This window comes from Scardinius erythrophthalmus, assembly GCF_964197995.2.
Source record: "Scardinius erythrophthalmus genome assembly, chromosome: 17".
NCBI classification, from domain to species: domain Eukaryota; kingdom Metazoa; phylum Chordata; class Actinopteri; order Cypriniformes; family Leuciscidae; genus Scardinius; species Scardinius erythrophthalmus.
Genome location: NC_138237.1, coordinates 36,647,535 through 36,674,930, shown reverse-complemented (window position 1 = coordinate 36,674,930; position 27,396 = coordinate 36,647,535). Strand labels below are relative to the sequence as shown.

Genomic DNA, 27,396 nt, shown 5'->3' with positions numbered 1-27,396 from the left:
CTCCCTTTGCTTTGAACTTTGAGCGTTGTAATTTTGCAGATGTTGTTTATGCTCAAACAGCAACATTACACACTAACTAAAGTTAGAAAAGTGAAATCATAATCAACCACCCCTTTAAGAACTGAATGAATCAAAATGCAGCAAAAATAATATTTTATCAATATCGTTCTACTTTTTCTTTATGGTATTTTCTTGAATCTTGGTGTAATAAAGATAATAAAACAAACAAACAGATAAAACATCCGTAAATGTGGTCAAATAGAGGAATAAAAACTAAAACCATCAGCATAGTCAAGAAATAGCCTACATGCAAAGAATGACTAATTATGCTGATGATATTTGCTCAAGTTCCATATAAATAATAGTGACTTGCTTGCAATTATTTTTCCAGTATGTTGTCATTTTTGCAACGTTTTAAGCCCCGCCCACAGTGAAAACCCATTGGTCCAAAAAAACCCATTTCTTGTCCGGTTAAGACACAATGTATATATTTATCTTTCATAAACTGTTCTTGCAGTTTAACCTTTGTGCCAACTATATTTTACCCGGATCGTCATCATCTCAGGACAATGTTTGCATATCCGATCAGTCAGTTATTCAGACCAGAATAATTTAAAAACCATGATCGGGAAAAATCAGCATTTATTTGTATTATTTATTATTATATTATGTTTTATATTTATTCAGAAACTCTAAAAATATTAAAGTTGGCATTAAACAGATGTTGCAATAGTCTTTTCTTCCCTAATGTGACGTATATCCGAGTGAAACGGCTTCTCAAACAAGAAAAAATGTAGGAGTCCCTTGCAACACTAAACACGTCATCAGAGAAATATAAACACTGCCAAATTCCATAAAGAAATTAGAATTGAAGTCCATTCCTGAGAACTTTACTATGACTGTTACACACAATCTTGAATAAACTGGATCATTGTTCTGTGATCTGAATGACTGAGAACGTCCCGTGTTCTCGTATACACTAACGCCACCTTTTCCTGTTTACGTGAAATGAGTCTTTGTCAACTCCAATGAGATGATCTCTTGTCTGAAATTGCACAAAAGCTTGGTCACACTTTATTTTAAGGTGTCCACGTTACAGTGTAATGATACATTTAGCCTAAGTACTGAGTAATAATAGTTAACTACATGTACTATAGGGTTAGGGTGTGTTTTGTGCTTAGTTGCATGTAATTATGCATCATTTATAGTTATTACAATAGTATCTCGATGTACCATGTGTAACAAGGACACTGTGAAATAAAGTGTGACTGGAATTTCTCTCCGGCACAGAACCATGTTAAGCTGAACCTCATTTCCCCCACAGATAATGATCGAGTTTTGCCCCGGGGGTGCGGTCGATGCCACCATGTTAGGTAAGACTGCAGTATATCTGCTAATGTTCTTGTTTTTATAAAAGATCCCTGCAGCTTCTTCCTCTTGATGCTCTGTGATGCTCATGGGTGAGTAGGTAAACGTCTTTAAGTTTAAACAGGATATTGCATTATTTTGGGTGTTTTATGAACGAGCCAGTCAAGGTCACTCAGAGTTCATTGCCTTTGGTTACACTGCTTTCCCTCTTGAATCAGAGTTTTGTAGATAATGAAGAGGTCACGCTGTAGAACTAGATGTGCATGTGTGTGTATTTAGAGGAATAGTTCACTTCAAAATGATTGTCATCATTTGTCATTATTTACTCACCCTCAAGATGTTCCCCATTAACTTCCATAGTATGTTTTTCCTACTATGGAAGTCAATGGGGTCCATCAACTGTGTCTGGTTACGGACATTCTTCAAAATATCTTATTTTGTGTTCAAAGAAAGAAAGAAACTCTTATAGGTTTAAAACTAATGGAGGGTGAGTAAATGATGACAGCATTTTCATTTTGAAGTGAACTATTCCTTTAACACTGATATAATTTTCTTCTTTTTTTTTAAAGAGAAAATACCCTTTAATATTCTTAAAAACTCTTATTTTCTGTATTGTATTATATTATATTATATAATTTTATTTATAATTATTGATGACAGAATTTTCATTTTGAGGTGAACAATTCCTTTAACATTGACAGAATTTTCTTTTTTTTAAGGAGAAAATACCCTTTAATAGTCTTAAAAACTCTTATTTTCTGTATTGTATTATATAATTTAATATATTTATAATTATTGATGACAGAATTTTCATTTTGAAGTAAACAATTCCTTTAACATTGACAGGATTTTCTATTTTTTTTAGGAGAAATACCTTTTAATATATTAATAATATTAATAATATTGTATATTATTATATTAATATATCATATATCATATATCATAATATATATCAATCATTTCATATCAAATCAATTTCTGTTTTTCGATTTTTGGACATTATGAGATTCACTGTGGTGTTTGTGTGTGTCTAGAGTTGGACAGGGGTCTTGAAGAGCCTCAGATCCGGGTGATCTGTAAGCAGATGTTGGAGGCTCTTCAGTATCTCCACAGCATGAAGATCATCCACAGAGACCTGAAGGCGGGAAACATCCTCCTCATGCTGGACGGAGACATCAAGCTAGGTGTGTGTATCAACAGATCGCTCACACTGATGATCTGACTTCAGTCAGGTGCAGGTTAAAGTCAGCATGAAACAGAAGTTGCTATAGTCTTTTTTTCTGTATTGTGACGTGCATCCGAGTGAAACAGTCAGATGATTGGATTGTCCCGCCCTCACGCCAGTAAACACGTCATCAGAGAAGAGGTATTGCTGCAAGAGGGATGGGAAGTTATTTTGGAGGAAGGTTTCATACCGGCTGTTAACAAAAATCTCACTGGATTATTACAATTAATTCCAAAAGGAATGTTTGGAAATATAAATAACTGGCTTTAAACCATTTTTTTTGGGGTGAAATTACTAACGTGCCTAAGACTTAAGCATAGGGATGGCCCGATACGATACTGGCATCGGGGATCGGGCGGATACTGTCCTCATATACTCGTACTCGTACTCATAAAAATTCGCCGATACCACGCACCGATACCACGTACATTTTGCAAAACGAAACTGGCCGCCGCGAGTGCTTTGTGGAGGTGAACTGTGAGGCATAGACGCGCGAGCTGGTCGAGCACATCTCTTTAAACAGACATTAGTGGAAAGTTTGTTCAGTCGGATGTCAATGGCAAATAAAATAAATCGAGGCATCAGGTAGCTTATTATTAACGTTAACTGACGAGAGAGAGAGAGAGCGAGCGAGCGCACTTCTGTTTAATGCTCTTGATTGCTGATCGTTCACTCACTCAGCACATGTTATTTGGATGAAAACTAAATGTAAGTAAAGTAAAACATGAACTGTTACCTGATTTAAGTATAACGAGTGGTTTCCTACATTATTACAGGACGTGTGCAGGTCAAGTTTCATGAACGCAAACATCCAAAGCAGCGTCTCAGCGCGCGAATACTGAATTAAATAGTCTTTCACATCTTGCGCTTGTACGGACGAATTCACACAAAATTGTGTAATAACGCCTGTCTTGGCGAGTATCCTATAGTAAACAAAGTCGGTTATATCTCAAATGAACGTAGCATGTTCAAATGCGGTCGGTGTGGTGCGTTCGGTCTTAAAGGGGCAGCAGCAGTCTAATGTTAATCAAACAAAGGACAAAGAAATACTCACTGCTCTTGACTAAATAGGCTACCCTTTTCAACTTTACAAAAATATCCATCTATATATAATTTATACAGTAATGAATGCTTTTTTCACATTTGATTACTTTTTTGAAAGTTAGATCTACCCGAAAAACTCTAAAAACACTGTTTATTTCATTTGTCTTTCTTTGTTCTATTGTATTTATTTGTCCTTTTTGTAATTCGATTGTTTGTTCTTATTTTGTTACTGACTGATTGTTTTAAATTCACATTAATTATGCTGGTAGTTTTTGTAATATCAAAATTGGATTAAATAATTGATATTTCACTGGTTTTGACAAACATTTGAACCGCTGACCCGATCCTCAGCACTGAGCCCTACTGAAGCAGCTCTAAATATTGCTGTGGCTATTAAATGAAAGATAAAATATGATTGAGCAATAGAATGAACAGTGACAGTAACAGAAGCTCATACAATTCATTTTAGCAGGCAGCATGAAAATAACTGAAATAAATATATATTTGATGAACAAATTAAGCCAACTAATATGATTTATATTCTTTTGGTTTATCTACTAATACATTTAAAAATTAAAAATGCAGTGAAAATTCAGGTATCGGTTACGGTATCGGTATCGGCGAGTACCAAAAATCAAAGTATCGGTATCGGACTCGTTCTGCAAAAAGTGGTATCGGGACATCCCTACTTAAGCACATTACTGTGTGTGTGTAAATATATATATATATATATATATATATATATATATATATATATATATATATATATATATATATATATATATATATATATATATATATATATATATATATATATATATATATATACATACATATACACACACACAGGTGAAACTCGAAAAATTTTAATATCGTGCAAAAATTAATGTATTTCAGTAATTCAACTTATAAGGTGAAACTAATATATTATATAGATTCATTACATGCAAAATGAGATATTTCAAGCCTTTATTTGTTATAATTTTGATGATTATGGCTTACAGCTGATGAAAACCCCAAATTCAAAATCTCAGAAATGTTTAAAATTTTCATAAGCTGTAAGCCATAATCATCAAAATTATAACAAATAAAGGCTTGAAATATCTCATTTTGCATGTAATGAATCAAACTTTTGCACGATATTCTAATTTTTCACCTGTATATATGTATATATGTGTATATATATATATGTGTATATATTACTGCTGCCTATTTATAACAGTATTTGCATCAGGTGTGCAGCTGTAATGCCTTTAAATGTTGTCTAGATAGGCAGCGCACTAGGTTTTGTAACGGAGCTGAAGTGTGACCTTTGGTTGAGCGTAGTGTTTTGTGTCTGTGCTATAAGATCTCTTACTAATTCTTATGACCTCTCTCACACTTTCTCTCTCACTCTCTCTCTCTCACACACACACACACACACACACACACGCACACACACACACACACACACACACACACACACACACACACACACTGTATTGCTGTAGGTTGTGTTGTAAAGCACCACAGATTGCCAAGAGCTGACTTATTTCATTACACTTCTCTACTCAAGTCTCATTGGATTTAGTAATTCAATGAGAGAATCATTTTGTAACCTTCGAATGTGGCTTCATTGTGTGTTGATTAATGGCGCCCCAGAATGCCAGGCCAAGACTCTCTGGCCTTTATCACTTCCTGTGAGAGAAACTTTAAACAGGCTCGCTTCAGATGCTGGTCCTCCAAACATCCTCCACACCTTTCTGGGGATTCGTCTGTAATAGCCGACTCACAAATCTATATACAATCTATGCGTTTGCTATCCAGTCAATTAAGAATATAAAAAAAATGCAGGCAAAAATTATTATTACTATTTGAAATAGCACAATAATAAAAATATAATATATTTATTATTTTATAAATGTTATGATAATAAAATATGTAAATATATTCCACTATTAATAACAATAACTTACATTTTTTATTAATAAATGCATTTAATTTATTACATGTGACTGTAAAACGTGTATAATGCTACACAATATTTTTATTCCATTTAAATGCTGTCCTTTTAAACTTTTTATTTATTTATCAAAGAATCACAGTTTCCATAAAAGTATTAAGCAGCACAACTTTTTTCAATATTGATGATAATAATAAATGTTTCTTGAGCATCAAATCAGCATATAAGAATGATTTCTGAAGGATCATGTGACACTGAAGACTGGAGTAATGATCACAGGAATACATTACAGCTTACAATATATTCAGATAGAAAACAGTTGTTTTAAACTGTAATAATATTTCACAATATTACTGTTTTTACTGTATTTTTGATTAAATAAATGCAGCCTTGGTGAGCAGAAGAGACTGATCCCAAACTTTTTGGCTGCTAGACTGTAAGAATATCCATCCTAGCACTTGATCTATAATACAATAATTATAATTATACAATAATTCAGTCCTCATTTTTAACATCATTCGACGTTATTTGTAGAGAAAAGCCTTTAATGTAACATGTGCCCTCTATACAGATGACGTCAACACTCGATTTAGGGGTTTGGAGGTTGTAATATGACAATTTTGAAACTGGGACAAATCCTCATGTAATTCAACATCTCTGACTTTTGTTACAGCGGATTTTGGAGTTTCTGCAAAAAACACCAAAACTCTTCAAAGGCGAGACTCTTTTATTGGGACTCCATATTGGTAAGTGCTACAAATTCACTGTTTAATCATCAAAACATTAATGTTCAGGTGGATATCTTTGGTTGTTGACGTTTCAGTGCATCACTACAAAATATGAAACATAATTAGAATGAATAATTACAGGTTTCGTGAGTTTCCCCATAAAGGTAATAGAAATATGCTGATAGATAAGTCTTGTCATATCCCACAGGATTTAAAGCAATCATTAACTAGTGTCCAGTTTGAAAGTCCTGATATGAAGTATCTGTCCTACCTTTGTCCTTCCTCTGAGTACACACACACACACACACAGGAGTGTTGATATTAACGTCTCCTTATCTGACTCATCAACAATCTGTAGCAGTTTTATAGTGGCTTGTAGTAAATTCTTTTAGTCGCTGGCTAAATATCTGCAGACATGTTTCCGTACTGGGAATGCACAGTAGTCAACATTTGAAGTGGATCCAACCTTTCATCAAAAGTTATACAGATGAAACTCTAAAAATTAGAATATCGTGCAAAAGTTTATGTATTTCAGTAATTCAACTTAAAAGGTGAAACTAATATATTATATAGACTCATTATATGCAAAGTGAGATATTTCAAGCCTTTATTTGTTATAATTTTGATCATTATGGCTTACAGCTTATAAAAATGTAAAAAAAGTCTGAGATTTTGAATTTGGGGTTTCCATAAGCTGTAAGCCATAATCATCAAAATTATAACAAATAAAGGCTTGAAATATCTATTGTGCATGTAATGAGTCTATACAATATGTTTCACCTGTTCAAGTTGTATTACTGAAATAAATCAACTTGAACAATTTTGAACAATACCCGTTCTTGTCTTAGGACACCTGTGATAAACTTTTTTTTGATCCACTTCAAACGTTGACTACTGACTTTGAACGCTTTCGCGATGATCTAACTGGGATATTCCTGTTCTGATATTTCCTGTGTGTTCAGGATGGCTCCAGAGGTTGTGATGTGTGAGACTATGAAGGACGCTCCATACGACTATAAAGCGGACATCTGGTCACTGGGCATCACCCTGATAGAGCTGGCTCAGATAGAGCCCCCCCACCATGAGCTGAACCCCATGAGGGTCCTGCTAAAAATTGCCAAGTCTGAGCCGCCCACCCTGGATCAGCCCTCCAAGTGGTGAGCCACAAACCCCCGGCATGGGAGATTCCTGTTCTCTGAGCATAGCTGTGGCTTTTTAGTTAGATTTATAGCTTTTGACATTTCTAGAATATGGCCATCGAATGCTATTTTATCACTGTATCTCCATTACACATTAAGAGATTGTACTATACCCCTCTTGGGCGAATGTTTAAGGGTTTTGTGTATTTTAGGTCAATGGAATTTAGCGATTTCCTGAAAAAAGCTTTGGACAGAAACCCTGAGACGAGGCCGACGGCTGCTCAGCTTCTAGAAGTAAGGAGTTTCACACACACACATTTGTCCAGATACGTTATATTATTTCTCTCTGCTGCAGTCACTCGAAATTTAACGTAAAGGCATTTTAAGACGGGATGTGTACACCACAGCAGAACGTCTTATCAAGGCAGTTCTTGCTTCCTGAGAGCTCTGGGTCAAGGGAATTACTGCAATTTGCACTCTTCCTTTTGGGTATTTCTTCACCTCCACCCTGTTGGAAAAGAGGAACTGAACAATTAAGGAGTTTACGAAATGAACAACATGTACAGTAGATGTGCTGAAGAAGCAGTAGATAATCCTGAACTTGCTTAAAAAATGACTCACTTTGACTTTGGCGAAATGGACTTTAGTGACACTTGCTAGTAATTTAATTAGAAACTGCCACACAATAGTTGACATCAAATTGTAAGAGCGATGATCTGACAATAGATAATGTAAGTGATACAAGCGACTCGAGTCATGTCACAACTCGCACATCATCGAAATGCTTTTTCCTCTACTTTACTTTCAAATATGTCATTACATGTTCATATAGTAACACTTTAGTGAACAAATATTCTAGTTGCTTATTAGCATGCGATTACTAGCATATTGGCTGGTTATTAGTTCTTATAAAGCACATATTAATGCCTTATTCTGCATTGCCATATTCTACATCCCTTAATCCTACTCAATACCTAAACAACTACCTTACTAACTATCACTAAGCAAAAATTAAGAGTTTATTGAGGGAAAAATCCTAGTTAACAGTGAATATGTTTTCTCTAATCTAAAGTGTCACTTTACATTGCATCACGATGAGATGTGAACAATGCTGCATCGATTCATTAAAACAACTTTTGGATTTTTAAAATATGTAATTGAATATGCCTGTCATACATATTAATGTAGTGTTTATTGTAAATAAAGTACTCCAATTATAGACCATTTTCCAAGATGTAAACAACACTGGTCCAGAAACACTTCCTGTTTCAGCTTGTAACTGGTTTCTTTATTTCACATGTAAAAAAAAAACATCTTAAAGATGTTTGTTTAACTTTTTGATTCAGTTTTATATGTTCTGTTGGTTGGATTTTATCCCAACGTTTATGTAGTGTTAAAAAACTGAAACAGGAAGTGCTTCTGGACCAGTGTTGTTTACATCTTGCAAAATGGTCTATACAGTAGTCAACATTTGAAATGGATCAAAACCTTTCATCAAAGTTATACATGAACTTAGGACAACTTTTGATGAACTTTTTTGATCCACTTCAAATGTTGACTACTGCATATAAATAAAAAGTTGCATATGTCCTTCAGAAACGAAGCACTTGCGTCTGATGTTCGTCGATAATGCACCTACATTCTTGAAAGCAGAACATGCATGAATGAAAAAATAAAGTGAGTGACGTGTTTGATGTTAAAGCGGTTATTAAGTGTTTCCTCGCACTGACTGACACACACCTGAAGCGCTGCACAGAAAGACAACATGTGATCCTGAGTTCAGCTCTCTTTAGCGGCTTATTGCGCTTGAACAGTCAGATGTACACCATATTACTTCAAAATATCTGTCTGGACGAGAATTCACATAAACATAGTCGGTTATGTCGTAAGTGAACGCAAACAGTTGGGGGAAAATGATGTGTAACATTATATTAGATCTGTGCATTAGGTCTATATAATAATATATAATATAATAAGCCTGTTGCTGTGATGTCTGTCATTAATAGCTAAGTTTCCATCCACTTGTTAATCGAATTATCTGAAGTTCGGTAAAAAAAACTCATGCGAATAAAGCTGGTGAAAGTGTGTTTCCATCCAACGGCTTTAAAGCGAATAAAAACCTGTGCACAATGGCGTCACATGCTGTTTTGCGATCAAATTGGTATATCGAATTGATTTGAGACATTTTAAGGTGTTTCAACATTGCACAACATTCAATCGCGCCATATATCGTTTCCATCAGCGTTTATCGCATAAGCCGTATATCGATCAAGCTAAAATCCGATGAGATCGAACGTATTTCATTTGAGTCGATATTCATGAAATTCAATCGAATTTTCCATAAGGCATTTTTCATTCGATATCACTTAATTCGGATAAAATGTGTGGATGGAAACATAGCTAATGTTAATCAAACAACAAAAGAAAAGAGGGAATCACTCACTGCTCTTGACTCAATAACTTTTGTAGCTTTAATAATAATTAATAAACTAAAGACAATGCAGTGATTATTTAATGTTTCATTTCTGTACGATTTCTTACTTGAATGCTTCTGTTAAATAGATGTAAAGTGAGAAAAGTAAAACGCTGTTAGTTTTATTTGTTTCTTGTCTTTTATTTGTTCGACTATTTGATATTTGCATCTTTGTTCTTATTTTTAATAACAAAGGTAAAATGACAAAAAATAACTATATATTGCAATTATTATTATGGTAATTATTATTAATAAAAAAATTGGAGGAAAAGATGCTTCAAGAACCGTTTTATAATCAAATCGTTACCGAATCGTAATCAAATTGAATCTAATCGTGAGGCAAGTGGTAAAAAAGTGGTAAAACGTAAATTTTGGACATCTGATGATAAAGTAACTTCACTCTCCTGTTCTGATGTCACTCTCGCTTCTGGGTGTTTCATATTACACCTTAATTTAATGCTCTGCTGCGTACAAAGCAACCTGAAAGACAGGTGGTTGATGAAGGTGAAGAGGTAACATTGATATGCAGTACATGCTATCCTGTCAAGAGTTGTATGCTGAGTTCATATATCACTGTTTTATCCTGAGTGGCGAACATTACTGCAAAGTCAAAAGTCTTTATAGGCTGATCTGTAGTTTATATTGATCATCGAAACCAAGGTGGAGGTCAAGAAACCTTAAAATACCTGAAATAGAACCTTGTCATGTTCATTTTTGGCTATCATATGTATGCTCAGACACAAAGGCTTCTTTTATACAGTCTCTGCAGGTTCTCAAAAATCTTAAAACGTCTTAAATTCAGTTTAAGGCCATAAAACGTTTTTATCGTATAAGCAAAATCCATTAACTGACCCTCAGATTCGTATGTATTGATAGTAAATATATTTATATATTAAATAAAACTTAAAACTTATAGTTACCCTGTTTTGCAGTTGTTCATTGTTTAGAAGAATGTCTGAGATCCATGATGTATTTTGAGATTGTATGGGTTTGTTCTGTATGGACACACAGTATTCATTTTCTGAAGAAAGGTCTTATAGTCTTAGATTTTGTTTTAAAAACGTCCTGTTTCATAGGCGGTTTTTAAATATTATATGCTGTTATATTGTAAATTTTTCCTGAGGATCAATCCCTAGTGTTCCCGTATCTAAGCTGGTAAACCACACACTATCCAAGCTACTGTGGTATACTATGAACTATGAATTGGGATGCTCTATTTCTGACCTTTCGTACAGTTTCGGGTGTATGCTGTGTAAATCGTGCTGCAGTGTTTCTTCAATAGTTGTAGTTGGGGTTTTTCTCCGGTCATCGGTGAGAGTAATTGATACTGCTGGCTGTATGTTTTTAACGCTTGACTCCCCCTCACATGCGCTCGACAGCTGGGACACTTCAATTAAACAAGGTGCAACTCAGCTGAATAATGGATGAGAGCAGCGTTCCTCTTCATACACTGATGCTTTTACAGTTCAGCTCAAGTCCTCCGCATCTAACTCCGCTGATATACTAATTAATCCCCAGGTCAACTTTTTTTTTTTTTTTTATGAACTGCCACTTTTGCTAATTGCAAGTGTATTTCAAGTAAAATAACATGCTTACACAAGTTCCGAGAAGTCAAGAACTGGCATTTCGGTCCAAACCACAAATATTTGACTAAATTTAATAAATAAGTGATAATTAATTAATGCATGACGCAGTTAATGCACAGCTAGCCATGAATTATACTGCTTATACCATGGTCATTTGCCAGCATTATGTTTGCAGAGTTACATTTGACTGGAAGGGTTAAAATGATGGTTATTTTCATCAGCTACGTCTCGTTAGATTTAGCATTCTACCCGCTTTAAATCAGACACAGAGGTAAAGTAAGGTTACATTGATTTGATTGATATTGAATTATAACATTTATTTGAATGAATTAACCAATTGAGAGAGAGAAACAGAAAGATGTGCGTGTGAATTACCTGAATCTGTGCAGCGTCTCTGCTAGCAATGAAGCTGTGAGTTGAATTACTTCAAAAACAGCGACGTTACAACCTCCTTGTTGAGTAAAGTAATGTTAAAGTTAATTTATTAATAAAAGTCAAAGCTCCTGTTTCTGTGTGAGCGAGTGACGTGTGTGTGTGCTTCAATGAAAGCGCATTAATAATTAGAACAGTGATTAAACTGAATGGAAGTTTTATTGCACACCTTCCAGCCAATCAGAATCCAGTATTCAGAAAGACCATGGTATAATCAATAATGAATAAGACAATAATTCAATCAGAAATGTCAATTGAAAATTGAAAAAACAACACTTATTTACAAATATGAAATATTTCATTTGTTTACCTGCATGTCATGTAACATGAACCAACATCAGAGAACCGTGAACATGCAAATGTGGTGTTAAACTATTAACTTATAAAATAATTAACTTAAAATCAGTTGCTCTGTTAATTTAGTTTGATTGTGGTTCTTTACTGCTACTTTGATTCAGTTTGACGCTGACCATGACAATATGATACACATTTTAGTGATGCTTCGAAAGGTACATAACTGAAACTAATTAATCACAATTTCCATTCTCAGGCTCATATTATTTAACGTGCATGTTTCTTAAAGGGATAGTTCACTTTGAAATGAATTTTTGATATGTTTTAGCTTACCTCAAGGGCATCCAAGATGTAGGTGTCTTTGTTTCCGCAGTAGTTTCAATTTTGATATTTTTAGGTTAAACCGTTCTTGTCTGTCAGTCATATAATGCAGGTCTACGGTCACTGTCTCAAAACACAAGCACAGAGTCCAAATTAAAACAATTCCCCATCGTCCAAATGAAACAATTCCCCATCATAAGTACACATTGATGGCCTAAGACACGAAACGAGCGGTTTGTGTGAGAAAACAAACAGTATTTATATCGTTGTTATCTCTTGAAAACAGCACACATCCAAATGATCTGACGGCGCGGGCGGGTATAGATATATACATAGATGTCGCCTTGGCTACGGTTTCGTTCCAATGAACTGCAGTAGCGAAGGCGACATCTAGTGTATACATCTATACCCGCATAGATATTTACACTAGATGTCGCTTGGCTACGGTTTCGTTCCAATGAACTGCAGCAGCCAAGGCGACTTCTATGTATATATCTATACCCGCCCGCGCCGTCAGATCATTTTGACGTGTGCTGTTTTCAAGAGATAACAACGATATAAATACTGTTCATTTTCTCACACAAACCGCTCGTTTCGTGTCTTAGGCCATCAATGTGTACTTATGATGGGGAATTGTTTCATTTGGACGATGGGGAATTGTTTTAATTTGGACTCTGTGCTTGTGTTTTGAGACAGTGACCATCGACCTGCATTATATGACTGTCAGACAAGAACGGTTTGACCTAAAAATATCAAAATTGAAACTACTGCGGAAACAAAGACACCTACATCTTGGATGCCTTTGAGGTAAGCTAAAACATATCAAAAATTTATTTCAAAGTGATCTATCCCTTTAAGGTGACGTGTGCATGTTATTGTTATACACAGTTGAATAATTGTGGAGTTTGTACCGTTACGAAGAACTCTGTATAATCTTTCCACGTGTGTTCTGTGTTTCAGCATCCTTTCGCGAGTTCAGTGAAGACCAACCGTCCATTGAGAGAGCTGGTGGCAGAGGCCAAAGCTGAGGTGATGGAGGAGATCGAGGACAATCATGAAGACGGAGAAGAAGAAGACCCTGCTGATGTCACACCTGTAGGGGTCTTGACATTTCTCACTTACTGCACACCTTCCAAATGTCCCTGTATCATAAATCTCTCAGTTCACTCTGTGCTGATAGAGAGTAAAAATAATGCACTGCTAATGGAAAAGAGCTCAGGGCGTAAAGAGAGACACATTTGTTTAGTGCTTTGACAACTGTAATTGTTATTGCATGGAAAGTTTATTCTACGCTTCAATGCAGGTGTACCTATGAAGGGCAAAAACACTGCCGTTCAGCACAACGTGCCAAGAACTCAATGAATTATGCAGAAATGTGCTCATTTAGGTTATGTAATATACTCTTTATGTTGCTGCAGTGTGTGCAATATGTATTGTATACAGTTTGCAATTTTTTTATGCATAAAATACCTGGATATTATACTACATTTGCCAACATAAGCAGTATACAACAGAGCACAGAATGCCGTATCCCACAATGCAGTGTTCCTCTTAACTTTCCTTTTTTTTTTTTTAAAGTGTGTTGAATTAATTACAGCCACGATTTTAAACTCTTAAATCTTTTCAACAAAATTGAATTGAAGATACAACGTAACTGTTTTGATTTTAAACTTGCTGAATTTAACATGCAAAATATGGTCACGTGACCTCAGTTTGTAACATATCACTAATGTTTTAATGTTATACAAATTTTGTATGTTTTCGAAAGTCTCTTCTGCTCACTAGGGCTGCATGTATTTGATTAACAGTAAAGTAAAAACAGTATTATTGTGAAATATTATTACAATTTAAAATGTATTCGATATTCTATTTGAGTATATTTTAAAATGTAATTTATTCCTGTGATCGAAGCTGAATTTTCAGCTTCATTACTCCAGTCTTCAGTGTCACATGATCCTTCTAATATGATGATTTGCTGCTCAGGAATCATTTCTTCTTATTATTATTATTATCAATGTTGAAAAGAGTTTTTGCTGCTTAACATTTTTGTGGAATTGGTGATACTTTTTTCAGGATTCTTTGAGTAGAAAGTTCAAACAATGATCTTAACATTATAAAGGTCTTAACTGTCACTTTGGATCAATTTAATGCATCCTTGATGAATAAAAGTATACATTTTTATTCTTTATATACTTTTTTAAATCTTACCACGAATGTTTGAATGGTATCCACAGCAAAAACTGTTTTCAACACTGATGATAATAATAAGAAATGAAACCCAGTAGTTTTCCGTTGCGAAAGCAGCCTGACTCTTGTCTCATGGGCACTGGGCGCCACAACACCTAATGTCACACTGTGACTGTGATGTCAATACTGCATATGTATTTTGACTGGAACAGAACATGTGTCCCCCACCCAACTTTCACATTCGCGTCTCCATTTTAAGATCTATTCTAGACTGTTGTGGTCAAATGGCACAATGGTACGAGCGTTCAAAAATAACTCTTAATACACTTCCTCTTCCGCTTCTCGTCTGGCCTTCAACCATAAAAATGAAACAAAAGACACGCCATCCACATTATTTCTTAAGAGTTAAATAAAGCACGGGACAATTAGTCCCTCTTTTTGGTAAGGAAACTGTTATAAGTGTGAAGGCCTGTGGCTGTGTATGAGTTTCCTGTCAGTCTCTGGCCTGCCAACAACTTTAGTGTCTTTATTATATGTCCATGTTAGTACAGGCATTGGAGACTTACCTTTTTATAAAACCAGCCATAGCATTGCTGGTTTACTCTGACCAAATAGTAAACCTGTGATGTTCGGCCTACATGTATAACAGACGGTGTTGTATATTTCTCAGTGGGCATGACAGAGTGGTTATATTGAAGAAAGAAAAGATAATTATCAGGCTTTTGTGTTGCATAAGCCTCATTCTGTCTGTGTTCCTTCTAGGCTCCAGTCAAAGACCCGTCAGAAACCAGTGAGACCAGTTCATATGGTGACCATCCCCATGACGCACGTCACACTGAAACTCCAATGGTGATTGAGGAGGAGCTCAGGTCCACCGAAACCCCTTTGAAAGAGCAGGAGGACAATCTCAGCGACAAGTTTCCAGAGGAAGATCATGACAAACCCGAGAGCGAGGCGTCAGGGAAGGCCTCCTGCTCCGACTCCGGGATTGAGGATGGGAAAAGCACGCCCACCTCTGAGGAGGACACCAAAGCGGTCGAGAGCTCAGAACCAGAACTTCCTTCGCCGAGGACCGCTGAACCTTCAGAGTCACCGGAATCTTCCTCAGACACCGTGGAGAAGCCATCAGTGGGATCGGAGAAACCAGAGGAAGAAGCTCACATTGGAGAAATGCCTAACCAGCAGCCATATCCCATGCTGGACCAAACTTATCCCAAACAGCCGACCAATCGCGCGTCTGTGGTGAGCGACAGGTCCTCTCTGGCTGGTGAGGATCTGGAAAGTTTGCTTCCTCAGACAAACGGCAGATTATCAAATCGGTACTCTGCCAGTGAAAACATGGACATCAGCCTGAACCTGTCAGGTGATATGTCTGTCAACAAGGAAATGGGCACCATCTCTTTAAGGGTAAGTCTGTGTTTAAGGGTAACTAAAAACTGAAACATTTTTCCTTTGCGTTTTTGAAAAGTTTTGCGTGCAGAAAATGATCCCCGTTCACATGGATCCACGAAAGCCATTAAAAACGCAGTTGTTGTAGTAGTTGGCAATGTCACTTTGACAGGACTACGCTCTAATAGACACGTAATACGCATGACGTCACCGCTTTCACAAATTATTTTCTTCTTATTATTTATCTGTATTTTCCTTTTTTGAAGTGATTCTGATCATATTTCAAGCAATTCAAAACCACCAATGAACAGTGTGCATCTGAAGTGTCTCAGATGAAGGAAATAATCCATTATTTATCGGCTTTAATATTTTCTTATCGGGCCAATAACGATCAAGTGTAGCGTCAGTTACGTTAGTCAAGCTGTCAGCTGATACACGTCTACAGTACCTATAGGAATACAACGCCTATCACTGTATACATATATAAGCTCTTTCAGTATTATCAGCAGCTGTCGTGTTTCTCAGGAGCGAATTACCCTCCTCCCTCCCCAGCTCCTCCTCTCGTCAGTCAGGATTTGGCCTTCTGATTCCCCTCGAATCAGACAAAATTCTCGAATTATGTTATAAATTAAAATATTGAATTAATGATATCTGCAATACATTCATGTTGGATTTGTTCTGTTTCCCCTAAGCGGGGTTATTGCTGCTCTTATCCATACTAGACTGCATGGATGTGCCAGGAGTTCTCGCCCAGAACAGAACCGCCAATCCAAACTGCTTGTCAATCGTATTTTACGATAGCGGTCCTGACAGAAATAACATTAAAAATGATCATATCGGCAGATACACATATATAACCAAAACCAAAGCATAGAAACCCTCTGTAGAACTTGGTGGCACTGGTGACACTGGTCTTCCATGTTAGTCTGGAGAGCTGCATACAGCACTAATGACACTCTTGGTCTTTAACATACTTGCGTATGCGGTCCTCTGTGTACTGTCTCAGTGCCAGCTCCTCGGTTGGGCCACTGTAGAACAGAGCCCTGCTTATGAGAGCGAGTGGAACGTTCTTTGGGCGGGTCGACCGTCGTACACACAGAAGTACAGTGACGGTACAGAGCTCAAACAGAGTCGAGCCTGTCTGCAGAATCCAAACCATCCCTCACCGCATCACGTCTGAACTCTCTCTGTACTGCTGGATGGAGGGATGTGTGTGCTTCTACATATATCTAAGCCATGCATCTCAACCTTTAATGTATTTCCAAAGCCCCGTCAGGAAGGCTCAAGTAGCCCTTCACTGACACCAAACCAGAAATGTGTTGGACTTTGTCAGTAAAATGATTAAAATAGTCGTTATTACGAAGATTCCCTTTCAAAACTAAAAACAGGCAATACTGTGGTGCCTTAGAAAGCAGATCTTAGAAATGAAGAAACGACTGATTTTAGAATTACAGGTCGCTTTCCGAAGGATCTTGGCCAAGCGACAGCCCTGCAATTTATTGACAACCCTACAATTTAAGCTGTAGTTTCAATTTTATAGGTTTAACAAAGCAAAATCTTGCAAAACAAAGGAAGTATCTCTGAAGCCTGCTGAAGTAGTAAACATTTAATTTATTTGTATAGTGCTTTTGACAATACAAAAAGCAGATTTACAGAAAGTCATGTTAAAGTTTATAGTATTTTAACATGCTTTCTAATCGCATTCAGCAGATTAGCGCTAGATGATAGTGTACTTTCATTTTTGCAACAATACAAGCAAATAGACTGATATACTATATACAGTAGATGATACTGATCCATTTGAGTATACTGTACGCGGATGAATTTGGATATATTATATAGCTCTCTGTTATAATATAGTTTATATTTTGCAACGATATAAACAATTGCACATTTGAGATTTGCTATATATTGCTTTTACGTGAGTTTACTGTATGTATGCAGGTAAAGTGGAGAATGAACTGTATCCAACTTTTAATACATGGCCGATAATATAGTTTACATTTTGTCATGATAAAGATTTAGATTTAGGCTTTGCCATCACAGAAATAATTGACATTTTAAAATATATTAATATCGAAAATGATTTTGAATTGGAATGATATTTCACAATATTAATGTATTTACTGTATTTTTGATCAATAGCATCCCTAGTATGCTGTTGATTACTAAAGTCTCATCAAAAAGATACTATTTGAGCTGTAAAGTTGTCTAATATCATCTATGTACAGTAGATGAACATGTTTCAGCCCCATAGACTGTCATCATGAGTGTATCTGCAATCGACATTTCCGATTTTTCCATTTCTGGTGTTGAACCCGGAACATTACTTTAAATGAAGTCATTCATTTGTTGCATATTTCAAACTGCACGTCTGTGAGGCTCATGTCAGGTTTTCCATCCATTTCTCCCAAACGCTCTTTGTCTCTGCTCCATTCAGCATTGTGCATCAGTCACTGTGAGGATTGTTGGGTCGGCCGGCGCTGGCGTTCTGTTCTTTGTTTATGGCTCCAGAGAACAGCTTCTTTTCTCATGTTTGCCATTTTTCCAGTATGATTCAGAAGTTTAACCCTCTCTTGTCCTTTTAGTTTTGATGCTGCACGATCAAAATGGTTCAACAATGATTTAAGCAAGCATTTGTGCATGCACACTGCATAGTGGCTTTATCGCACCAAAACCACGACAGGATGGGCGAGATTTGCACGCTTCGAACAGCCGGCTTTGACTCGCTACAGTCTCACTATCGAGTGTACAGCTTAAGATCGACAGAGGATGTCGTGGCCGACAGAGGATGTGACTGTTTGCTCAGCTGGGTTAAATAGACACAGGTCTTTGTGTTGTTTGCTGAAAAGTGACGGCATTTATATGACAAGATCCAATAAAATACGATTGCAACAGTGTCTAAATTAATTTAATTAATTCAGTGGCGCTGAAACTACTTTATGTTAGTTAGTTTGTATTCCAACAAATTCTACCATTTTATTTAAATTATTAGAGTTCAAGTAATATATTATTTATTAATGTTTCTCATTACAGTAATGGCTGACTTAAATTTCCATAAAAAGCATGGCTCAATGGATAGGTTTTGTGAGATTCACCCTCATGATCTCTCAATCTGCCCCACGCGTTCATGAGCTGCTGACACTTCCTGTCAGAACTGGCTTTACAGGATAACAGCAAATCTCACTGCTTCCTGTTCACGCCCTCTGCCTCGGTTTCTCGTTTCTTCTTTCTTTCTCCACTCCACCCGTTCCTTATGCTTCTAGTTCTATCAGTCCTTGTTCCTTCATGTTGCATGTCTTCTTCTTTTTTAATCTCCCATCCACAGTTCCCTTAAAATCACAGTTCACAGTTTCTGTTTCTTAGTTTCTCTCATTTTCATTTATTTGTTTTTTTTTTCAACAGGACTCGAAGAAGACGCTCAAACGCACCCGTAAGTTCTTGGTTGATGGTGTCGAGGTGAGCGTCACCACCTCCAAAATCATCACTGATGATGAGAAGAAAGATGAGGAAATGAGGTTCCTCAGGCAAGTCCATGCCATCACTCGCTTTAATCAAGCTCTTTAAAGGTGCATTGCGCAAGTCTCTGAGTTTTTGCAGAACTATGCCCCCTCTGGCAAGAAGCAAAACTGCAATATTGGCAATTTAATAGGCCCAGTCTCAAATTCCGACCCGAATCCCTCTTATTTATTTTACTGTACAGGATTATAGAGGCAATCGCAGTGATCAGAGAAGGGCTCATTCAGCCCATCAGGCAATTGTTCAAGCATGTATGGGTTAGAAAAACTGGTATTTTTAACATGAAATGTTGCGCAATGCACCTTTAAAAAATGTGAAAAAAAATATTGTCATCAATTACTTGTAAGACTTTCGTTCATCTTAGGGAACACAAATGAAGATATGATTAATGAAATCTGGGAGATTTCTTTCCCTCCATTGACAGTCCGCGCAAGTACTACTTTGTTGATTCAAAAAAGTTCATAAAGAGATTGTAAAACTAATCAGCGAGATGAACCGTACTTGCTTGACACGTGAGAACAAACCTCATTTGTTCTTGCGGAAGCTCAAACGTGCTGTGTAATAAACCTCTTTTGTATTTAACCAGGAAGGTCCCGTTGCGATACAGGATCTCTTCTACCAGGGAGTCCTGGTCATGATGGCCAGCAAAAACAAAAATGACAAAGAAATGCATAAAACCACACAATAAACGGACACAAAACACCAACATCTAATAAACAATCCAAATCATATGCAGCTAAAACAATGACATTGTTCCATAAAAACAGACTTTAAAATATCTTAGAACAGATCAAGAGATGTTAAGGATTCCATGTGTAGTAAACCCCTAAGCTCATTCCATGCATGCAGAACAAAATTGGAAAAAGCAGATCTACCTAGCTTGCAGAAGCTCAAACGTGCTGCGTAACAGAGAATGAACCTCATTGGTTCTTGCCGAAGCTCAAACGTGATGCGTAACACAAGAATGAACCTCATTGGTTCTTGCCGAAGCTCAAACGTGTTGCGTAACACAAGAATGAACCTCATTGGTTCTCGCCGAAGCTCAAACGTGATGCGTAACACAAGAATGAACCTCATTGGTTCTTGCCGAAGCTCAAACGTGTTGCGTAACACAAGCATGAACCTCATTGGTTCTTGCTGAAGCTCAAACGTGATGCGTAACACAAGAATGAACCTCATTGGTTCTTGCCGAAACTCAAACGTGTTGCGTAACACAAGAATGAACCTCATTGGTTCTCGCCGAAGCTCAAATGTGATGCGTAACACAAGAATGAACCTCATTGGTTCTTGCCGAAACTCAAACGTGTTGCGTAACACAAGAATGAACCTCATTGGTTCTTGCCGAAGCTCAAACGTGTTGCGTAACACAAGAATGAACCTCATTGGTTCTCGCCGAAGCTCAAATGTGATGCGTAACACAAGAATGAACCTCATTGGTTCTCGCCGAAGCTCAAACGTGTTGCGTAACACAAGAATGAACCTCATTGGTTCTCGCCGAAGCTCAAACGTGATGCGTAACACAAGAATGAACCTCATTGGTTCTTGCCGAAGCTCAAACGTGATGCGTAACACAAGAATGAACCTCATTGGTTCTTGCCGAAGCTCAAACGTGCTGCGTAACAGAGAATGAACCTCATTGGTTCTTGCCGAAGCTCAAACGTGTTGCGTAACACAAGAATGAACCTCATTGGTTCTCGCCGAAGCTCAAACGTGTTGCGTAACACAAGCATGAACCTCATTGGTTCTTGCTGAAGCTCAAACGTGATGCGTAACACAAGAATGAACCTCATTGGTTCTTGCCGAAGCTCAAACGTGATGCGTAACACAAGAATGGACCTCATTGGTTCTTGCCGAAGCTCAAACGTGTTGCGTAACACAAGAATGAACCTCATTGGTTCTCGCCGAAGCTCAAACGTGATGCGTAACACAAGAATGAACCTCATTGGTTCTCGCCGAAGCTCAAACGTGATGCGTAACACAAGAATGAACCTCATTGGTTCTTGCCGAAGCTCAAACGTTATGCGTAACACAAGAATGAACCTCATTGGTTCTTGCCGAAGCTCAAACGTGTTGCGTAACACAAGAATGAACCTCATTGGTTCTCGCCGAAGCTCAAACGTGATGCGTAACACAAGAATGAACCTCATTGGTTCTCGCCGAAGCTCAAACGTGTTGCGTAACACAAGAATGAACCTCATTGGTTCTCGCCGAAGCTCAAACGTGTTGCGTAACACAAGAATGAACCTCATTGGTTCTCGCCGAAGCTCAAACGTGATGCGTAACACAAGAATGAACCTCATTGGTTCTCGCCGAAGCTCAAACGTGATGCGTAACACAAGAATGAACCTCATTGGTTCTTGCCGAAGCTCAAACGTGATGCGTAACACAAGAATGGACCTCATTGGTTCTTGCCGAAGCTCAAACGTGATGCGTAACACAAGAATGGACCTCATTGGTTCTTGCCGAAGCTCAAACGTGATGCGTAACACAAGAATGGACCTCATTGGTTCTTGCCGAAGCTCAAACGTGATGCGTAACACAAGAATGGACCTCATTGGTTCTTGCTGAAGCTCAAACGTCCTGCGTAACACAAGAATGAACCTCATTGGTTCTTGCTGAAGCTCAAACGTGATGCGTAACACAAGAATGAACCTCATTGGTTCTTGCCGAAGCTCAAACGTGATGCGTAACACAAGAATGAACCTCATTGGTTCTTGCCGAAGCTCAAACGTGATGCGTAACACAAGAATGAACCTCATTGGTTCTTGCATGTCAAGCGAACATGCTTAAGCTTCCATTTACCACATGTGTGCGTTGATGAATGTTTATATGTGAATAAAAGTCAGAGTGGTAGTTATGTGTACTGTGAATGGAGAGACCAAAAGCTCTCAGATTCCATCAAAAAGATCTTCATTTGTATTTAAAAGATGAACAAAAGTCTAACAAGTTTGGAACAACATGAGGGTGAGTAAATGATGACAGAATGATAAAATAACCTTTTAAGAGGAAAAAAGTTTTGTACTTGATCTTGCATCTCGGCTGAGTAAACAGACTATTTTAGGTCTCAGGTCCAAGACCTTGTCTTTCCCGAAAGGGACATTAATACACAAGGGGAACTTTGTGTACAGCCAGAGGAAGTGGACTGCTTTTAAAGGGCAAAACAAGAGCTCAAATCTCCCTTCAGCAGATCCATCATCTGAATCCTTGTGAACCTTTCAATCTAGCCGTTTCTCTTGAAGCACCTCAGCTGGTGGTAGTAGATTAAATACCGAGTGTTTCCCACCACACACACACACACACACACACACACACACACACACACACACACACACACACTGCTCTCTGTCTGCACCTACAAACAATGCCACTTCTGCCATCTAGTGGTGTGATAGTGTCCTTGCGTGAAACACACAGAGCACTGCTTCACTTCAGTCTCACAGCAAACATGTCCAGCTCATATTTTACCCCAAAATCAAAACACAAACTCAATCTTCTTAATAATAGACTTCATTTCCCTTAAGCAAAATGCAATGCGTTTATTTCTTTTGGTTTCGTGATGAAATATGACTTGGACGTGTTTTTGACAGGCTTGAGATCTACCCCCACATGAAATATCTTTGTGGAACATTCTTCTGGTCTTTGGCTGTCAGTGAAGTCATGCAATGAATGAGGTGGGGGTGTCTTTCCCATGAGTCCTCTGTAGTGCTCTCTGTGGGTCGTGACTGTGGAAGAACAGACGATTGCTGCATTCTAGACATTCTTTGGTTGGCGAGATACTTCACATTTTCAGCTTAAAGGGATAGTCCACCCAAAAATGAAGATTGCGTCATCGTTTACTTATGTCGTTCCACTTCTTCTGCTGAACACAAAAAAAGTTGTTTTGAAGAATGTTAGTAACCAAATACAGTTGTCAACATTTGAAGTGGATCAAATCAAAGTTGTCCTAAGACAAGAACGGGTATTGTTCAAAATTCATGTATAACTTTGATGAAAGGTTTTGATCCACTTCAAATGTTGACTACTGTAGTTTTGCTGCCCATTGACTGTTCAAAAAACAAAACAAAAAAACAGTGAGATTTATAAATATCATCTTTTTTATATTAAGCAAGTCAAAAGAGTCCTCAGATGTATATGTGAATGTCTGCGTTGATTGATCCACACAGGCGCCAGGAGCTTCGAGATCTCCGTCTTCTGCAGAAAGAGCAGCATCGAGCTCAGGCCGTGCTCAACATGAAGCTGAAGGATCAGCGGGAACTGATGCAGCGCAGATTCGACCAGGAGATGAATGTAAGAGTCACAGATCTCCAGCACAACACACTGCATGTTTGCAGTCGTGAAGACAGTTAAGCTCAGTTTAAAGACGTTATGAACGGGCTTTCCTATTAAGACAATGGGGTAAAAAATTTACTTATATATATATATTAGGGGTGGAACGGTACACAGAAGTCACGGTTTGGTTCATACCTCGGTTCAGACATCTCGGTTCGGTACGAGTTCGGTACAATGGAGGGAAAAGCAAAACAAAAATGCAGAAGGCTTGTGCATGTCTCAGGCTGTTCCACCAAAGGAAAATAAATTACTTTAAATAAGTTTTATTAATAAAGTAAAGGCATAGAACCAGTTTATTTGTAGTGCACTGGCAAAAGTTTTATATAATTAGTTTATTAATTAAATTAATAAAAAGACAAAGACCTTGAGATATGTTTGGTAATTGTACCTGAATGAATTGAGAATGAATTTGCTTCATTTCAGATTAATATATTTGTTTTCCTTAAAATTTTAATTAACAGTAACTTAAACACTTTGCAGTTTGAATGATGTCCTGTATAAACCAAATGACGGAGTATGTTTTTATGTTTCCACTGTTCGATCGCGCCCACACACACACACACACACACACACACACACACACACACACACACACACACACACACACACACACACACACTATTACACAGTACATTTAAGGGCCAAATTTACTGACAGTTTGCTCTAGCGCAAAGCCTCTTTTGGCGTTAAAAAACTACTGTCAGGATTTACTAAATCCTGTGAAATCCTGACACGCAGTGAAAAATTTTCGCTGAAAAGGCGTGGACTTTAGCGGCTGATCTTATTGCATATGCATTTGTAGGAGTTTTCCTTTTAGACACTAAATTTATGTGAGGAGAGTTTAAATGAAACACACAAGGTGATTTATTAAGGTTTGCGCTAGTCAATTTACTGGTATTTGCACCATTATTTACAGCCCCAAAAAAACTTGTCTTACACCAGACGCTAATTTGTGCTGCTCTCTGTAGATTGCGTTGGTCATAATGGAAATGATCCGGCTCTGTCTGTGTTCTTTAATTTGTGAATTGTCAGTAAATCACGTGCAGAACTTGATTCACTCTGCGCTTTTCGCAAATGTAGCATTATCTAATGAATGATCTAATCTAGAGCATCTCTCTCGCACTGTTTTACGTGACAGACTAGTTGTCCATTCAATACTGGTTTTCCAAGAATGTAGTTGCGAGTCCTGGAAATGTACGGGTGTGAGATCAGTCACTCCCAGAAATGACTGAACTGTGTGTGACCTGTGAACGTAAGCGTATTAAAGACTCAAACACAGCGTATTCTGCTGCTGTGTGAACGTGGCTGATCAAGAATGAGTTGTGTGGAAGAGCTGAAGTGGCTTTCTGGCTCAGTCCAGGAGAAAACGGCTTGCTTTGAAGAGGCAGCCTTTAAAAATGTGTACTGTGTTGAAATCCACTGATGCAAAATTAGATAAAGTATAATAAAAGAAACTTATTTTCACAGAAGACATGTTATGGAAGCAAAATAGCCCAAAATCTCAAAATTGCCACTGCTTTTGCCCATAGTGTCCTGCCTTAAACAGGATATTTCTGGTAGAGGAGAAACTCCCATAATATTACACACTTTATGCAGTTGAAATGCTAAGAAATAGTGCTGATATATTGGTCTGCGGCTGTGCTCACAGGCCAAGAAAAAATACTTTGACACGGAGCTGGAGACCCTGGAGAAACAGCAGAAGCAGACCATAGAGAAGATGGAGCTGGACCACACCACACGACTGCGGGAAGAGGGCAAACGCATCCGCGCTGAGCAGGAGAAAGCCTACAGCAAGTTCCTGGACCAGATGAAGCACAAGAAGAAAGAGGTGAGTGAGCTACACCTCAATATATAATCAAATATAGATTCAAAATATACTTTTTTGACTAAATTTCAATGATTCCCCAAACTTTTTGTTGCACAAAACTTTTAATATCAAATGAATGTGATTGGTAATGAAATATATGAATTAATATACTTGAATGTGTAAATAATATTCTAGAACTTTACTATTGTAATGTAATTTTACAGTACAGTACGTTATGGGGCCATTGTAGAAAACATGTAGATTTGTGTTCAGTTTTCCAGTTTCAAATGAAACACTTTTATCTTTATTTTGTCTCAGGTCAAACAAGAAGTGGAGAAACTGCCCAGGAATCAGAGGAAAGACAGTTTGAAGGTCAAAATGAACAACTTTCAACAGCTGAAGTCAAACGAGGTTTGTTTAAGACGTGGCTGTCTCCACTTTTGAGCAGTTTGAACCTTAAGAATCAAAGCCCAATTCAAATAGTAGGAGATGACCAATGAAAACATGTTTAATCAAGTATCTCCACTGGACTTGAGAAGTGCTCTTCTTGTTTTTCCATGATCTCGAGATCTCTCAGCAGAACATTATTACAGGAAAGCGCATCAGCTGCATCTGTTTGTGTCAAAAAGGTTTGACTTTTATTCTCTCCGGCTCTTTGTTCAGGAAGAGAAGTTCCTTGCGGATCAGAGGGATTATCTTGACTCGACTCTGAAGAGCATTATCGCTGAAAATAAGCGGGAAATCTCCGAAACGGAGCGCCAGTGCCTCCTCAAAAAACAGGCTCTGCTCAGAGGTATAAATGAAGATTAAACGAATGGTTCGGAGTAAAATCAGCCTAGGGTCCTTTGCACCATAATGCCCAGAATGGCACCAAACTTCTACAGTTGTACAAATAGGTTCTGTACTCATGAAACGAGGCATTGGAAAGTGCCTAAAGAGTTTATTTAAATAACACTTGCCCAACAGCTCATGCTACCACTAACCCGGACGTCGAGGTCACTTCCGTGATTTGGGAAAAGCCTGTAAAAGTCCTGGCAGAAAGCGATGCACAAGGATGTAGTGTAACGACGCCCAGTTCCAGGAATGCACTAATATTTTGTTGGTAGTACCAGTTTGCAACAATTATTAGTTAACACTAAGTTGTCAACACTTCGGAAAAACATTAATTTGTCGTTACACTACTTTTAAAGGACTTTTACGTGCTTTTCCCAAATCACGGAAGTGACCTCGACGTCCGGGTAAGCGGTAGCATGAGCCGTCAGGCAAGTGTTATTTATATAAACTCCTGATGTACTTACAAACTTTCCAATGCCTCATTTTATGAGTACAGAACCTATTTGTACTACTGTAGAAGTTTGGTGCCATTCTGGGCATTATTAGTGGGGTAATTTATGAGATACATCATAGGATCCATTAGCGCCTGCACTAAGCCATCCGGCTGATTTCTCTAAATAAGCTCTAACTTTAATAATGTTCGACCAAGGGAAAAAGGCTTCTGGGGGGTGTTTGTTTCGAGGTCATGGTGCAAACGACCCTTGGTTGATTTTACTCCGAACCATCCCTTTAAGAATCAAGGCTTTAGAAAACTTGAGTGACGTCCATGTTGAAGGTTT

General features: G+C 37.6%; 1 protein-coding gene across 1 annotated transcript in view; it reads left to right on the top strand.

Annotated features, from left to right (window-relative positions):
- stk10 (serine/threonine kinase 10) overlaps positions 1–27,396 on the top strand; it is a 60,867-nt gene that overhangs the window by 26,488 nt on the left and 6,983 nt on the right. Inside the window, exons 3-14 of the mRNA XM_081390399.1 lie at positions 1,325–1,373; positions 2,403–2,552; positions 6,253–6,325; positions 7,270–7,464; positions 7,659–7,740; positions 13,513–13,647; positions 15,502–16,146; positions 19,534–19,655; positions 23,811–23,934; positions 25,625–25,804; positions 26,102–26,194; positions 26,447–26,576. Coding sequence (XP_081246525.1) covers positions 1,325–1,373; positions 2,403–2,552; positions 6,253–6,325; positions 7,270–7,464; positions 7,659–7,740; positions 13,513–13,647; positions 15,502–16,146; positions 19,534–19,655; positions 23,811–23,934; positions 25,625–25,804; positions 26,102–26,194; positions 26,447–26,576 — 1,978 coding nt within the window. The remainder of the gene's footprint in view (positions 1–1,324; positions 1,374–2,402; positions 2,553–6,252; positions 6,326–7,269; positions 7,465–7,658; positions 7,741–13,512; positions 13,648–15,501; positions 16,147–19,533; positions 19,656–23,810; positions 23,935–25,624; positions 25,805–26,101; positions 26,195–26,446; positions 26,577–27,396) is intronic.